The 15475-nt window shown below is 43.3% G+C and overlaps 1 protein-coding gene across 5 annotated transcripts in view; it reads right to left on the bottom strand.

Annotated features, from left to right (window-relative positions):
- LOC126480998 (nocturnin) overlaps window positions 1-15475 on the bottom strand; it is a 374059-nt gene that overhangs the window by 27928 nt on the left and 330656 nt on the right. The window contains exon 1 of one of the 5 annotated variants that reach the window (XM_050104446.1): window positions 10396-10518. The exons of the other annotated variants lie outside the window; for them this stretch is intronic. Coding sequence (XP_049960403.1) covers window positions 10396-10493 — 98 coding nt within the window. The 5' untranslated portion in view covers window positions 10494-10518. Of the gene's footprint in view, window positions 1-10395; window positions 10519-15475 lie in introns of those variants that run through there. 5 annotated transcript variants of the gene reach the window in all.

The raw sequence follows: 15475 nt of genomic DNA, 5'->3' as shown, positions 1-15475 counted from the left end.
TTCGAAAGATAACTGCGTTTACATCAGCATCCCTGGAACCACTCAATTAGCAAAGAAGTAATTTGCGTTATTTTTGTCAGCTCTTCCAGTTTGTTGGAGAGAAAGCACATCATCATCATTCTTGTCTTGCTGTATCTTATCGCAGGAATGTTGATGGTACAGATTAACAACTGAGAACTGCTGTCTTCTTGTTATATACGACAGGTGACAGGTGATCAGGTTCTTACATAAAAACTGCGAACGGCGTGGTAGATAGTAAACTTATAAAATCTTTCAAATGCCACGTGCAAAGCTCAATGTTTTCAGATAAAGAGATTCTCGAAACTAGTATCTACACTTTCTTCAGTTACAGGACAAATGCACTAAAGCACCAGGAAAAATTTCCACTCGAAACAGTCGCAAACAACGGCATAAACGGATTTGGATGCTGTACAGTTGCGTCATGTGATAACAGCAACAAAAGTTTTGAGACAACAGCTGCTGACGCAAGTGCTGGTGTTTCTTCAAAGTAGTAGAGGCTCCAACAGCGTCCTGAGGCGTCTTCGACATGTGTTCTGGCTTCTTGTCATCAGAGTAAAACCATGCAGCCAAGGACCCAAAGAGGACGTTAGGCTCGCGGTATCAAATCGGTCTCCTGTTGGCGTGTGGGAGGAGGCCGCTTTGAGGGAGGGTAACTTTGAGAAGGGCGATGACGTCCAAATAAGCGGCCCTGGATAATGGGGACCCCAGGAGGTTGGCTGTGATGCCTATCTCTGATACCCAAATGCAACATCCCAGTTATGGAGTTGACGGGAACAGACAATTCCCCTGCCTATCCAATGTCCAGTTGGCATCAGTTAGAAGGTGGCATAAGTCAGCGGGATGTGAGATCAGTTGGTAGCATGAAGCGTGCAACCTGCTCCGCTGCATGCCACCTGGGATGGGCTCGAGTGAACACGACTGTTTGCTAACAAGTTTCTGATGTTCAGCTCCCGAAGACTGACCTGGATTTGACGATTGATAGGGCTGGCCAACTCAGAGCTTAGATCCACACTTACTATTTGTATGCTTCAGTGACACCTTTGAGTGATTCCTTGCGAGCATCAGTTGACGATATTATAGCTGCTAGTCCTTATGAGGGTCTGAACCCCTTGCTAAGGTAATTTGTCAGGCTACAAGCTGAGATGTGCAAGTCGCTGTTGGTATCTAACTTCAGACGCCTGACAACTGTCGAACCATACGAAAGGGTTAGCGAAGTAGACACAGTGCTTGATGTATATTCACGTGTCTTTCAAGACTGCAACAATTAATAGATGTGATGAGTAGAATGATCAGTTGGGATTACTAGCGTTGGGGTGTACGAGGATGAGGCTTGGAGGAATCAGTCTGCCATTCACGTTTTGTGACTCAAAGGAGGCATGACAGGCTGATACGGATGCACTGGGCAGAATTCAAAATAAGCTTTACCCGAGTAGGACTCCAGTGCCGAACAACGAGACTCAAATTAGAAAGTACTACTGCACACGTTTATTCAGTATCGTATGTTACGCCTTCTAACCATCATGAGCACTGTTCCAGTTATCTCACAAAAGCAGAAGCATGTTGCATAAACGTGCATTACGTATCCATTTTCCAAACCGGTTCTCCTGCTGCAGTCCCCTTGGAGTGAGTCCATTATATCCTGACATTTGCATCACACCTCTCAGATGCATAGTTACTGCCTTGTCACCATCACATATCCTCTATATGAGGAAAAATTGAAAATTCCATGGATGAGAAGTTGTTAGAAGCACCGCACTACGTCCGTTGGAGAAGGTTAGGGCGAAGAAAGGGCACATGCCATTTTTAAGGAACTATCACGACAGTCACCTGAAACGACATAGAGAGGAACCAATCGTGGGTAAATCGGTAAGGCCAGGCGGTGACTTTAGCCCCATTCTTCCCAAATACAAGGTCAGTATCTTAAACGCTCTCCCGGTATGAGTGTATGGAATTTCCACGATGCCGTTGATACTAACGGTGAAACAGCTGGCTTGAACATCTTCAGAACTTTCTGTCGTTCCCCGTAATTCACGGACTTACGTGTCTACATACATCCACAGCATATCCTGTGGTATCTCCGTCGGAGGCACCGTTTAATTCTCTATCGCGAAGTAGGGTATGCTATCAGAGGACTGCTTCCTGGTGGTGACACACAACAATCTCCCCACTCGGAGCACGCTATTCAGCAGTGGGGACCCATTAGGGTCCGTATCATCCCTACAGGTAAAACAGGGATTTTCCCGACAGAATGAACAGCTGTCTGTGCTGCTCAAGCAGAAAATGACTTATCTTTAGAAGGTTTCTCTCGTGCTCACCGTGCTACATAGTAGGCAATGAAATTCCACTTTTTTGTGATCCACATACTGATTCTCTCAGGCGACCAGCGTAAAGTGACAGGTTCACAAATGAATTTATTGGATTTCACAAAACACAGTTTCCATAACGGGCTTCGATTGTAAAGCAGATAAACGACTAACACTTGTAGAAGGAAGAAGAACAGGCGTATCAACTGACATAACTAGGCTAATGTGGAATACGACCGTCTTCGTGCCTCTGAATGAACTTGTTTTCACAGTTGGCAGGTCACTCCAGTTTACAAAAGAGTAAATGAATGGATGTACGGAATTATAGAATTTACTGGTAAGTCTATGCCCTGCAGGATTCTAGAGCATATTCTAAGTTTATCTCAAAGAGCCAGCACTGATTCGCGTAAAACTGTCGTCAGATACATTGCTTGCGCTATTCACGCAAGCAGCAGCTACAGTAGAAGCAAGTGAACAGGTAGCTTCCCTCTACATCTATATCTTCATACATATGCCGCAGGCCACCACATGGTGCATGGCGGAGGTTACTTTGAACCACTAATGGTCATTTTCTCTCCTGTTCCATTCGCAAATAGGGCGACGGAAAAACCACTGTCGATATGTCGCCAATGAACCCTAATTTCTCTTATCTTCGTGGCTCTCACGTGAAATGTACGTCGTCGGCGGTACAATCGTTCTGCAGACAGCCTCAAATACTGGTTCTCTAAATTTTCTCAACAGTGTTTTGCGAAAAGAGCGTCTTCTCTCCAGGAATTCCCATTTAAGGTCGCAAAGTATCCCCATAATACTTGCATGCTAATCGAACGTACCACAAGTAAATCTAGCAGCACGCCTCTGAATTGCTTCGATACCTATCATTAATCCGGCCTGGTGTGGATCTCACACACTATAACAGTACTAAAGATTGGGTCGCACTAATATTCTATAAGCGGTCTCCTTCACAGATGATCTACACTTTCCTAAAATTCACCCAATAAACCGAAAATGAGATCGTATGTAATATCTACGAAGATATGCGACTCAGTCGACAAATTACTGGTGTATACATGCAGACTGAAGAGCCGAATGTAAAATTTGTGCCAAGGTCGGGATTCGAACCCAATCTCCTGCTCACTAGGCAGATGCGCTAACCACTACACCTCCCTGGCACAGTGGCTTTGCACAGCTGCACAGACTACCCTAGCATGCCTCCCTCCTCAATCCAAATTCCCATTCAGGCCTCAGTCCACTTCTTATTTCCCATAAACTCGAACGAAATTTTAGAGGTTTTCCATGTGTTGGAATAGCACCTTAGCATCGAACAAAACGGGGGAACCTCACTGTCGATTCAGTCTGCATATAATCATAATAGATTTTTGAGACTTAAAAAGGTCTCTCGAACCATAAACTTTCATTTCGACAAATTACTAATTGCAAATTTAATGATGAATATCTTGTGTGCATAACATCGCTTAATATTTAGAAACAGCATGAACATTTGAAATCTGTAATAAGTAAGGCAGTTGAAAGAAATTGTTGAAACTGTTTTCGGAAAGAGCACTGCGTCTATACAGGAAACCCCACACAAGAAGCAAGTGCAGCCGACTCAAGAGCACTGCACCACCATATGGTTTCCTTATCTAGTAGGCATAGCATTAGATACCAAATGAATTCTATGAAGCGCTGCAAGGATTGTAATAGGCAGGTAAGCTCATACGAAATACTGTGCCACCCTGAATACCTCCAGGCCATAAATTTCATTCGAACAGATCACTGACACAAAAGTCAATATTATCCATTTGTTTGCATCTCATAACGGGCGATCTTGGTAAAGTATTGAAGTACGCGCATCAAAACAATCGCGACATCTAAACAGTGCAATGTAACTGATATTCCGCTATGCGGAAATGAGCAGACCAACGTCGCAACGGCAGCCAAGGATGACGTCAGATGAACGAAACAGCAGCCCTCGCTGCTGTATCAGAGCCAGCAGGGGGGCCTGCTGTACGGACGAATATATCGCGCTCACCCCTCCATATCTTTCAGATTGGGCGGATTCGCAGCTGACAACAACAGCCGTAGTGACGTCAGCGCGAGGGCAGCGGTTGCCGAGAGCTTACTTGACGTAACACGTTATCTGCCAGTCTGCCTTATCAAGAACGGCAGGAATTTTGCAAATAGATGAACCTCGAGTTCATAGGCCCCATTGAGAGCTTCACCAGATCGTCAGCAGCGGCCGCCCCTAAGCAGAAACAATCGAATACATCTTCTCGAACTCTTTGGAGGCGAAGCAAACATATCTGATCGCTCTAAATGCGCAAGGATTCAGAGCTAGGGCTATCTACTTAACACGCAATGGAAACTCTGAAAGATCTTACGCAAGCCAGAGGCACGGGGTTCTCTTTGAACCAGAAAATGTCCCCAACAGTCACCGTGGGTAACAGCAGTGGGGCGCACCTATGTTCTAACCAGGACACGTACGTGAAAGCTGTTGGCTTCTTGCTCTACCCGGAAACAACGCCGAAGTAAGGGAAGAGGACCGCGCAACCACATCCCGTCTATGACAAGTGTCACGCAGCAAGAAAGAACCATCAGATATGGACTTATCATCGGGTGACTGTAAATAGCAGGATGGTAATCCTGTTAGGCCCCGAATTGTTTCCCCTTGTATTTTTGTCCCAGAAAGTGTAGGGGCCGATGTCAACTACGTCTTATTTATGTGCCCCAAATTTGACCGTGAACGGTTGGTCTTTCTGAAGACATTGCTGAGTATGGGCTACCATCTTCCTCAATCAGCTTCTTCTCTTTTGTGTACTATATAAAGTGATAGTTAACTTCATCAAGAGTACTGGTTACAATCTGTAGGTTTTAATGGTGTACATAAATTATAAATATGTTTTGCTGATGAAGATATTTCAGAATTGGTGTGAATTGTAAACCAAGGTACTTTTAATTATTTTCCAATTCAATTCAATTCAATTTTTAATACATTATGTACAAACCTGTAACAGTTAAGCTTTTCATTCTGGTAAATATGCATTTCTGTATTTGTTTATTCAATTATGTGTACATTGTCACTATGTGTTGCCGATGGCTAAATTGAGTACACACTCAAAGGCCAAATAAAAAAATAAAAACAAATAAAAAAAGTGTAGGAGTATTATTGTGTAGACGTCTTCCAGGAGCAATTAACCGTCGAGCGGCGCGCTTATGTATATACTGCGCCGACCACAAATAAGACTGCCTTGTACCATTCCATTGCTGTTTTACAATTATCCATACCTATTTCTTCTATATTCGTTCAACTAACACTGTGATAAATTGTGTTGTTATACGTCCTAGTGAGCATCAGTAGTATAAAATAAACAGCGAGCTAGGTGAGAAAAAATTACGATCCGTACAAGAAAATGACACAGATTATGAGCTAGAAGCACAGTCGCACAAAGAGGCAGTTATCTAAGAGATAATCAGCAATCGAATAAGTGATTGGCTTGGATCTGATGCACCGCGCTGTTTAATGCTTTCAGTGGGTCATTACCGTGGGATATCACTTGTATGTGGGAACAGAGTGATATAATGAATTTCATTTTATTATTATTAAACAGTGCTTTTGCTCATTTAACGTAAGTTTATTTTGTTGTTGTTTAAACTGAGATTAAACTGTGATTTAGATCAAACATGTATACCTTGATAAAATAAAATATTGTTATTCTTTACGCGTATACAAAATACGCCGAGCGTCCGCTCGTGTTATGAAAAACGAGCTTGGTTCTCGCGTGTCGCAAATGAGTAGCAAAACGAACGCTTAAGAACAAATTTCTTTCCAGTTGTGTTGTACGGATATGAGACCTGGGCAATTACAGAGCTTTAACGTCAGAGAATATACTCCTTTGAATTATGGTGTTGGAGGAAAATTCTTAAGAGTTGCATGGACTGCAAAGAAAACGAATAGGTCCGTATTAAGGTAAATAAAACTAGGTTCCTCCTTGCAAGGTCTGACACTGAAACAAAAACTGATCTACTGCGCACATCATCAGAAGACACACGGGAAAAGACCTTAATGGCGGGTATGATCGAAGGCACGAGGAGAAGAGGACGGTATGCGATGAAATGGACTGATGATATCACAGGAGTAATGGGTTCCAACGTGGGAAGTCTTCGGGAGATAATACACGGCAGAACTGGAACGCTTTAGTTCATGGGGTCACGGGGAGCTGGAATCGACTAAAGGACTAGAAAGAGAGAGAGAGAGAGAGAGAGAGAGAGAGAGAGAGAGAGAGAGGGAGGGAGAGCTTTACGGATCCCTTGTTGTACAGCACTGCGTGGAAGAAGCTGGGGAAACAACTGTCTCAAAAGAAACCATACTAATTAGAAGCACTGCACATTGCACGGAATGTCTGTTTTTGAGTGTGTGTGTGTGTGTGTGTGTGTGTGTGTGTGTGTGTGTGTGTAAGTATTAACAGTCCGTTAAGAATGAGGTTACATAACACAATGATCCACTGCTAGGACCGGCGCAGAGTTCTTAAGTACTAATGTTTTTTTTGTTTCTACTGACGGTGGGAGAACGAGAAGAACTTCTCGGCCTCTGTTCGAGCTGCTGTATCGAGCTGCTGTATCGCCTAGATTTCTGTGGGACTGATACCTAGGGAAATGAGGATTATTCTATTACCAGTTTTTTGTCTGAAATTTTCGAAGCTGGTGTGCAAAATGTAGACGACGACGAAGCCGGATCACGAACAGTAGGTCTCACGATTACGTATTCTTTGCGTCGCTGTTTTGTACACTGCTCTGTACATGATATCGCAGAAAATTCTTCCAGCTTCTACAGCGTAGTTACTGGGAGTCCGTTCAGCAACAGCGTCATGATTGGCTTTGACGGCAATTATTAAGTCCGAAGTTACTGGCTAACGGTTGCCGTATGTGCAACGGCCAACACGCGATAACGACTCAGCAGTAAAGTTCGGTACGCAGTACTCCGGCTTTATGGGTAACTCGCTAGCCGAACGTAAGTTTGGTAGTGATGGTTTGTACCACGCAATAAAGCTGAAGATATTACATCAGCTTTTTATTTGTTCAAGTACTCTTCCTTGCCATCAAAGCAGCAAGTGTGAGATGACAAAGGAATACTCGGAGATGTTCTGCTCAATGCTGCAGGGATCTTATTCCGCAGTGCCCCTCCTTACACACTGAAGCTCTAAGGGAGAGCGTGAAGTTCAGCTCACAGGAGAACTGCACCACTAAGGTGGACAAGATTCGAAGACTGGAGGAAGGGGCTAACAGATCTGAAGTCTTATGTCGCATAGTGGCGGGCGTTAAAGCCTACAGATCTATACCAGCGTGAAAGTGTTTCAGATAAGGAGCGAAAGGCATTGCAGTATTTGCAGTATTGCAGTATTTGTTTCAACTCGTTGTGATGCTAAATAATCTGTCTTCCTTTTCTCTTATACAATTGAAGATAACTCGCAGTATATTCATATGTTGTGAACAGCTTGACTATTAAATTTGGCTTACATTTTAATTATTAAAGTAGGAAGTACGGCACATGTTTCTTCGAAAGTTGGATGAAACTGGCGAAATTTATTCAGCGTACAGCATAGTGCTGTATTTCCGCTGAAATACGCATATACAAAAATTTCTTTTGGACTGGAAGCAAATATGACAGCCAACCTCAGATAGGATATATTACGACGTATAACATGTTTCACTTACTTAACACGCGTCATTTCTCGAGGCCAGAATCATTTCTTACGCAAGTTCATGGCCGATCGCTCCTTCGACCTTCCCTAATGCCCTGTCCCTAACGACCTAGAAGTCGATAGGACGTTAAACTCTATACATTCCTTCATACTTCTGGCTGTATGTAAGCGACTGAAGCTGCCTTGATATCATGGGGAAAAAAGGTCGGAGTGAGCCATAACTTCCACTGAGAACGTACATAATATTTGTGTAACGGTATTGTGTAGGAGTACACAAGTTATCATTCAGCTGGAGTCAGTCACATTACCCAAGGCCCTTATATGCAACAACACGATGCTGATTCGAAATTAACTGATCAAATTAATTGTCACAGTACATCAATAGAGGCTTTGCTTTATCGATATGATTGAACAGGTGTTGCCAAAGCGAAATGTATACGAAACACAGCGATGGAAGTCTTACACGACATGTACTTAATTACTGTCTGAGAGAGTGAAACCAGCAATATTAAATACCTTACAACCACAGAATATTTCCAGAGGTCGTAGAAGTTAGATTAGACGTATCTACGCAATCACTCTTACCATACTCTACTCGTGAATGAAACGAGAGACTACTACTGTAAGCTACAAGTTGGGGGAGATCGGTTTGTTGACTGAGGGGGAAATGTGTCTCGACAATTGCTTTTTTCTTTCATTTTATGGAAATGAAAGAGATGTTCACTTTTGGCATTGTGGTTAAGATGATCAGCCTGTCTGTGCAAAGGGGGTTGACGGGTAAATTGGAGCGGCGTGTATTGGAAGAGGAAAAAAAAATTGGTTGTGAAGGAGATGTCAGGAACTGAAGGATGAATTTGCTCTCTGCAGGGGGGTGTATCCTGATTTGAAACTTCAGGCAGACCGAAACTGTGTGGCAGAGTGGTCCAGAACACAGTTTTAATCTGCCAAGAAGTTTCACTTCAGTTATCGTTGAAACACTTCTTTTTAAATGATTTATTGTCCGATACAATAACATATAATTCCAGCAGAAAACTGTCACTGATATTGCGACTATGACGGACAACAAACAGTAAAACGGTATATCCTGTGCGCTGTAGGCAACAAGCAGTCTGTATGCAAAAGCACAGAACAGAAAACTAAATAAAAGAAACTTGAACGAATTTTACATTTTCTTTTGTAGTAAAAAATGGACAGAATGGTTTCATTTGGTATTGGCAGTATTACTATTTCTTTAATTATTTTATTTTTAATATTTTTTTCCATTTACTGATCTTACATTTTTTGCATGTTAAGTACGAGGAAAGCTTTCCACTTTTATTGCACTCGAGAGGTTTGCTTCCTGATAATAGGTGAGACAATGTTTTATACGAAGCACACAAAAGACAACTCTGATTTAAAACCAATTTATATATTTAGAAATAGGTGATATGGATCAGAATCAGTGGTGTAGACTGTTCGAAGCTATGTCACTGTGCCGGTGTGCTACGCAAAATATCTGTTCGGAACAAAAAAAAAAAAAAAAAAACGACTCGTTTCTTGGGCTAGCAATTTTACAAATGGCTCTGAGCACTTAACTTCTGAGGTCATCAGTCCCCTAGAGCTTAGAACTACTTAAACCTAACTAACCTAAGGACATCACACACATTCATGACCGAGGCTGGGTTCGAACCTGCGACCGTAGCAGCAGCGCGGTTCCGGACTGAAGCACCTAGAACCGCTCGGCCCCTCCGGCCGCCAGCAATTTTACATAGCAGTTATATATCAATTGCAGCAGTTAACAGGAAAACACTTTTTTGCTTGCTGCACACGAAATTTTTGTTTTATTAATGCACGTGTACTATTTTTAACAAGGCATCTTCAGTAGGTGTCCTCGAATAATACATGGCTTTTTATTTGTAAAAAGGTGAAGTTGTCTAATATTCCAGGACACCCATTGAAGATACCTAATTAAAAAGGACAAAAACGTGTCTGGTTCCAAAAATAAAATAATAATTTCATGTGCTGCAAACAAAAAAGTGCTTTCACGTAAACTACTGTTGCTTTAGGACATTATGGATCACAGTGCCTTGCGTATGCGAGAAAACGGGGTGACGTACATAATTTTATGTTACCTGATGATGACTGGCCGATCGAAACTAATAGTTAATGCATGTTTACATCACCAACAGGTCTTGGTGATTCTGAGTATCTTTTTTTTCTCTCAAATATTTACGAGCCGTGGGGCACCACCTGCTCAAAATACGTCAGCAACGAGAGATATGCGCCTAAAAAGTGACTTAATACACCGCATTTCATCATCAGAGATTTGCAAGGCTCTGCAGCCATCCCGACTGTCTTGTCAGCAGGGAGCGGTTCCTCCACGGAAGAGAGCTTACCCGGCGCTGAGGAACTGGCAGCAGAGGGCGGCGGCCGAGGGCGCGGAGGCGGGCGCGGGCGGCGCCGCCACGTGCGAGTCGACGTCGAGCATGCCCATGAACCTGGCTGGTCGGCGGCCGCTAGCAGACTGCCCCGCGGCCGCCGGCGCGCGCTTTTACTACCTGCCGGACGAGCGCGCTCGTGACGTCACAGCACGTCACTCGCTGCCGCCTGACCCCCTCCACTGCGCGGACCCCTCGCGGAGTGCGGCAACGTGACCGCTACCAGCGACTCGCGTAAACACACACGCGCGTCCGAAGAGCGTAGTGCCGAGTTTCGCAAAGTACAGCAGTGATATCGGCGAGTGTTACTTTACACTTTAGCACGAGCAAGGAACCCTGTTTATGCTCGACATAAAAATAATAATTATTGTTATCTTGCGTCATTTCAAAGAACTTCCAGAAAATCTGTGAAAGCATGGGACTGTGACAAAAGTGGGTTAGTTCATAAATAACTTTTCTGCTACCAGTCATGATTTTCTTTTACTTATTTTTCGCACTGTGGGTTTCGGAAAACGATCCTGTGTTTTAGATAATGTTTTTGAGTGTGGAATTCTGCTTTGTTCTACTGACTATACAGGAATTCATAAAAAACGCGGTATTTATATTTGGTTATCGATCTTTATATGTAGTTTGTGGCGAAATTTGGAAATACCCGTGCTTACAGTTTTCTTACGGTCCGTTCGTGCAGAGTCTCACATACGTTAAATATCACACACAATTTCCTGTGCACGGTATAAAACTAGAATAACTTACATAAACAGTTTCCACAGCTATCCAGAAAATGGCAATCACGCTGAAATAGGCCTACTGTAATAAAAGATATAATCGAACGTAGCAGCGTCTTGTTCTCATAGCGTAATACATAATGTGCCTATATGACATTCACGACGCAGTGGGCCCAGATCAGCACAAAGTTAAAAAGATGTTTTTAGGTGCAGTCGACAGAGATAATGTTATAGGTCTTCCACAGAGTACAACATACTTTTGTACACAGGGCATTTGTCTTAAGAATCCAGATCATAATTGTCCGCAGCTCGTGGTCGTGCGGTAGCGTTATCGCTTCCCACGCCCGGGTTCCCGGGTTCGATTCCCGGCGGGGTCAGGGACTTTCACTGCCTCGTGATGACTGGATGTAGTGTGATGTCCTTAGGTTAGTTAGGTTTAAGTAGTTCTAAGTTCTAGGGGACTGAAGACCTCAGCAGTTAAGTCCCAGAGTGCTCAGAGCCATTTGAATGATTTTTTTCGCCGCTAACTACATATAAAGATCGATAACCAACTCAAAATTGCGCCTTTTTTATTCATTGCAGTAAAGTAAACAGAACAAAGCAGAACCTCACACATCAAAAACATTACGTAAAAATGGTGTATGTCACAGAAAAACACGCTTGAAAATGGGAATCATTTCCCGAAACGAGCCGTGTGAAATATAAATAAAAAAGTCGTGACTGGTAGCAGAAAAGTAGTCTATAAACAAAACCATTCCAGAAGATCGTAAAGATTTGCTGGGCAGGGGGTCTTTAACAAGACCACACTGCATTTCTGAAGTTATATGAATCTGCCACACTAGCTGTTGCGGTTAAACCATCCTTTCATTTTATACTCTTCACTACTACGTACTTTTCACTGTATAGTTATTCTCAAATGTAGTGTAGACGATTTGATCAAAAGTATCCAGACACCTATTAGTGGACTTTAATACAGGGTGTGTCCACCCTTCGGTTCTATGACGGCCTACCCTCTGTGGGGGACGCTTTAGAGGTGTTTAAATGTCTGTGAACCACTAACAGCTCATTACTCGAAATCGACAGTCTAACACCGGTGTTCTACTGGTGGGGACTCGGGGCAGGTTAGACGTTTTCAAGAATGTTGTTGTCCACAAACTATTGCCTCTCAGCTGCTGCTTTATGACAGGGTGCACAGTCATGCTCATACAGTGATCGTCTCTGAACTGTTCCTGTACTGTATGCAGCACATACTGCATGTGTTCATATCCGCCCAAATTTAGCGTTTCCTTAAGCGCCGTAAGGGGGACCACTTCCTAACCATGAGAAACACCCCCCCCCCCCCCACACACACACAGCCGACATCGCCTCCTTCGTACTCCACTGTTGGCGCTACACGTCAGAGCAGGTAACGTTCTCCAGGCATTCGCCACACCCAAACCATTCATCGTATGTAAAGCGCGACTTCTCGCTCTAGTGGCGTCGCTTTACACCACTTCAAGCGCAGCTCAGCACTGACTGCATAAGTACGTGGCTTGTGAGGGGTGCTCATCCATCTTACCCTATTCTTTTTAACCGCCTACGCAAATTGTGAAACATCCGTTTTATTAGATCTTTCGTATATAGTGGACACGTCCTTTACTTTCATGTAGTCATATTGCGTGGTAGAGGGACGTTGCCACAACGTTCGTCTCCCGTGGTGTTGCCTGATCGTGGCCAAAACCAGAGAAATTAATGATATTAAATGAAATGATATCACAAGCCATAAGTTATGAAAAGGAAGTTTTCGTCGCCGGCCTCCACTAGATAGAATTTATTTCGATTACGTATACTGTGAAACCACAGTAAATGTGACACTCCTAAGACTCGTCACTACAAACTTTGTCGCGCTTGTGGCGATACTGCTCTTAAGGAAATAAGGAAACAATGTATAATACGAGTATATATTTTTTACATTTTTTACTAGTATAACGTATCTGTATTTTATTTTCCAGTATTAATTAAAGAATGTGAGTAAATTATCAGCGTTTTGTTTGAAATCTGTCAAAGTACATTTGGCGTGATCCAAAGGACATTTTTTGCGATATGCCACTGGATAGTATGGAGTCTTTACATCACGAAATTGCGATCGCGCTATCAAAAAATAGTTTTTATTTGTTCGTAGAGGCAGCTATACAAGGTATGTTTTTAGGAATGGACTATTTATGGTTATACATATCATTATCATCTTGTTGGGGCTGGAACCTCCGTTTGAAACTTTTCCGTGTTTGTGAAGTAAGTTATTTTCTTTTTATAAACACCTCATTCTGCAAACTATTTATTCTTTCACTTTTCACGCAAACATGTTTGGACGCCTATGTGTGAGTCTCGTTCTGTATCTTAAATTGCATTAATTTTAAAGATGTGATTGTAAAGATTGAGCTACTTTTATCTCATGCGGTATCTCAAGTGTTCATTCACGGAGACGAGATTTACGAAAAAAACGCATATCGTTGCGCTCATGGGATACACGTGAAAGCATGTGATATATCTGTAAAGGAAACCACACAAAAGATGCTAGTGGCACCTGTGAAATAGTTACTGTTCCTCCAGAAACACAGTATGTATGGTTTATACAGTTTACTAATTGTAAGTCCATCGCCGCGTTATTCTGTCTGTGTGGGAGCTAATATCAGGATCTACCGTAGCGATTTTAATATAGTTTTCGTTAATACACTGCGCCACACAATTAAAGGGTCACTTTTTTGAAACCTCGTAATTGTCTCCCAATGCTGGACAGAAACTGAAATCTGAGTCAAAGGAGTGTACAAGTTTCCTCTGCAATGGCGCAAAAGCGTGGCGTCCTGCATCGTCACCCTCGGGTTCGGCGACACTTCAGACAGCAAGATATTGATACATGTAATATAGGGGCCAGAGCACAGAAGTTTATGAGATTTGGCTAATGATGTCATATTAGCAATAAATTTCACTACAAATCTGCCCAAGCCACCTTGGATGTGTCGCATGGTGAGGAGGCCGTCAGATTTTACTGCAACGCCCAGCGTTTAAATCACGCGGTTTTCTTGAGGGTGACCGAGGCAAACATTTCAGGCGCACCGCCGCTCGATATGGACAAGAATAACGCGCGGGTGCTGCTGTAGTGGCACGCAGAATCTAAGGGGTGTTGAAAGCGTTGCCTACCCTCAGGCGCCTAGGAATCGGTCAAGGGTTGCCTCTGTGCCGGCACATTCTCAAAGTCCTCAACAAAGTTGCACCGGTGACACCGAACGTGTTGCCGAAGTGAGAATATTAGAGATACCCTTTGCTGTTTTATTCATGCACGTGTCAATTACATACCCCACATGTCCGTCATGATCAGGTAAAGAAGGCATGAAACATCCTTTGCTGCTTCAGACCACACTCAGATTTTGTCGAATACTTCTGAATGGTTTCTTGTGGTTCCATCCTGTATACCATAACAACAATTGCTGTGTCAAAGGCTGTTGAGAATGTTGTTCAGCTACACTTTGCACAGTAAACTGTCTTTTTCAAACACCAAATTCTAGGATGTGTGAGTTGTCCGATGATGTCTCATATGTGTTCGGTTGGAGACAGATCTGCTGACCGAGCAGGCCAAGGCAACATGTTGCCACTCTGTGGAGCTTGTTGGGTAACAACAGAGGTATATGGGCGAGCGTTATCCTGTTGGAAAACACCCCCTGGAATGCTGCTCAAAATGTCTAGGAATAAACGCCCTGAGAAAAGGGGTGGTTTCACTGACGACCTTTATGCTACCTCCTGCGACCTTTTCAAGTCGATTACAAACGGTGGTGTGTCTGAAATGTTTTCTTTTGCGTCGACCCATAAGAAAACCGCGAGATTTCGCTGGGCATCGCGGTTCTGACCTCCATCACAGAGGTGCCAAATCAAGGGATGAAATGTAGGTAAGTGGGATGTGACGATCTTCCCGTCGTAAAACACGTCCAAGATGTAATGAAACTGTGTGCACCGTGACATCATTAGCCCTCCTTACACATCACAAGAGCTTCTGAGCTCTGATTTTTTTTTCCGCATGTGTGGACACCTTGCTGTTTGAAGTTTCTCCGAGCCCGAGGTGACGTCGCAGGGGGCCATGCTTTTGCATCATTACAGAGGAAGGTTGTAGTCTCCTTTGAGTCAAATTTCGAACTTCTGCTGCAGAACAGGAGAAAATTGAGGTTCAAATGGCTCTGAGCACTATGGGACTTAACTTCTCAGGTCTTCAGTCCCCTAGAACTTAGAACTACTTAAACTTAACTAACCTAAGGACATCACACACATCCATGCCCGAGGCAGGA

The sequence above is a fragment of the Schistocerca serialis genome, chromosome 5, assembly GCF_023864345.2.
Source record: "Schistocerca serialis cubense isolate TAMUIC-IGC-003099 chromosome 5, iqSchSeri2.2, whole genome shotgun sequence".
Taxonomy (NCBI): domain Eukaryota; kingdom Metazoa; phylum Arthropoda; class Insecta; order Orthoptera; family Acrididae; genus Schistocerca; species Schistocerca serialis.
This window is presented reverse-complemented; position numbering and strand designations above follow the sequence as displayed.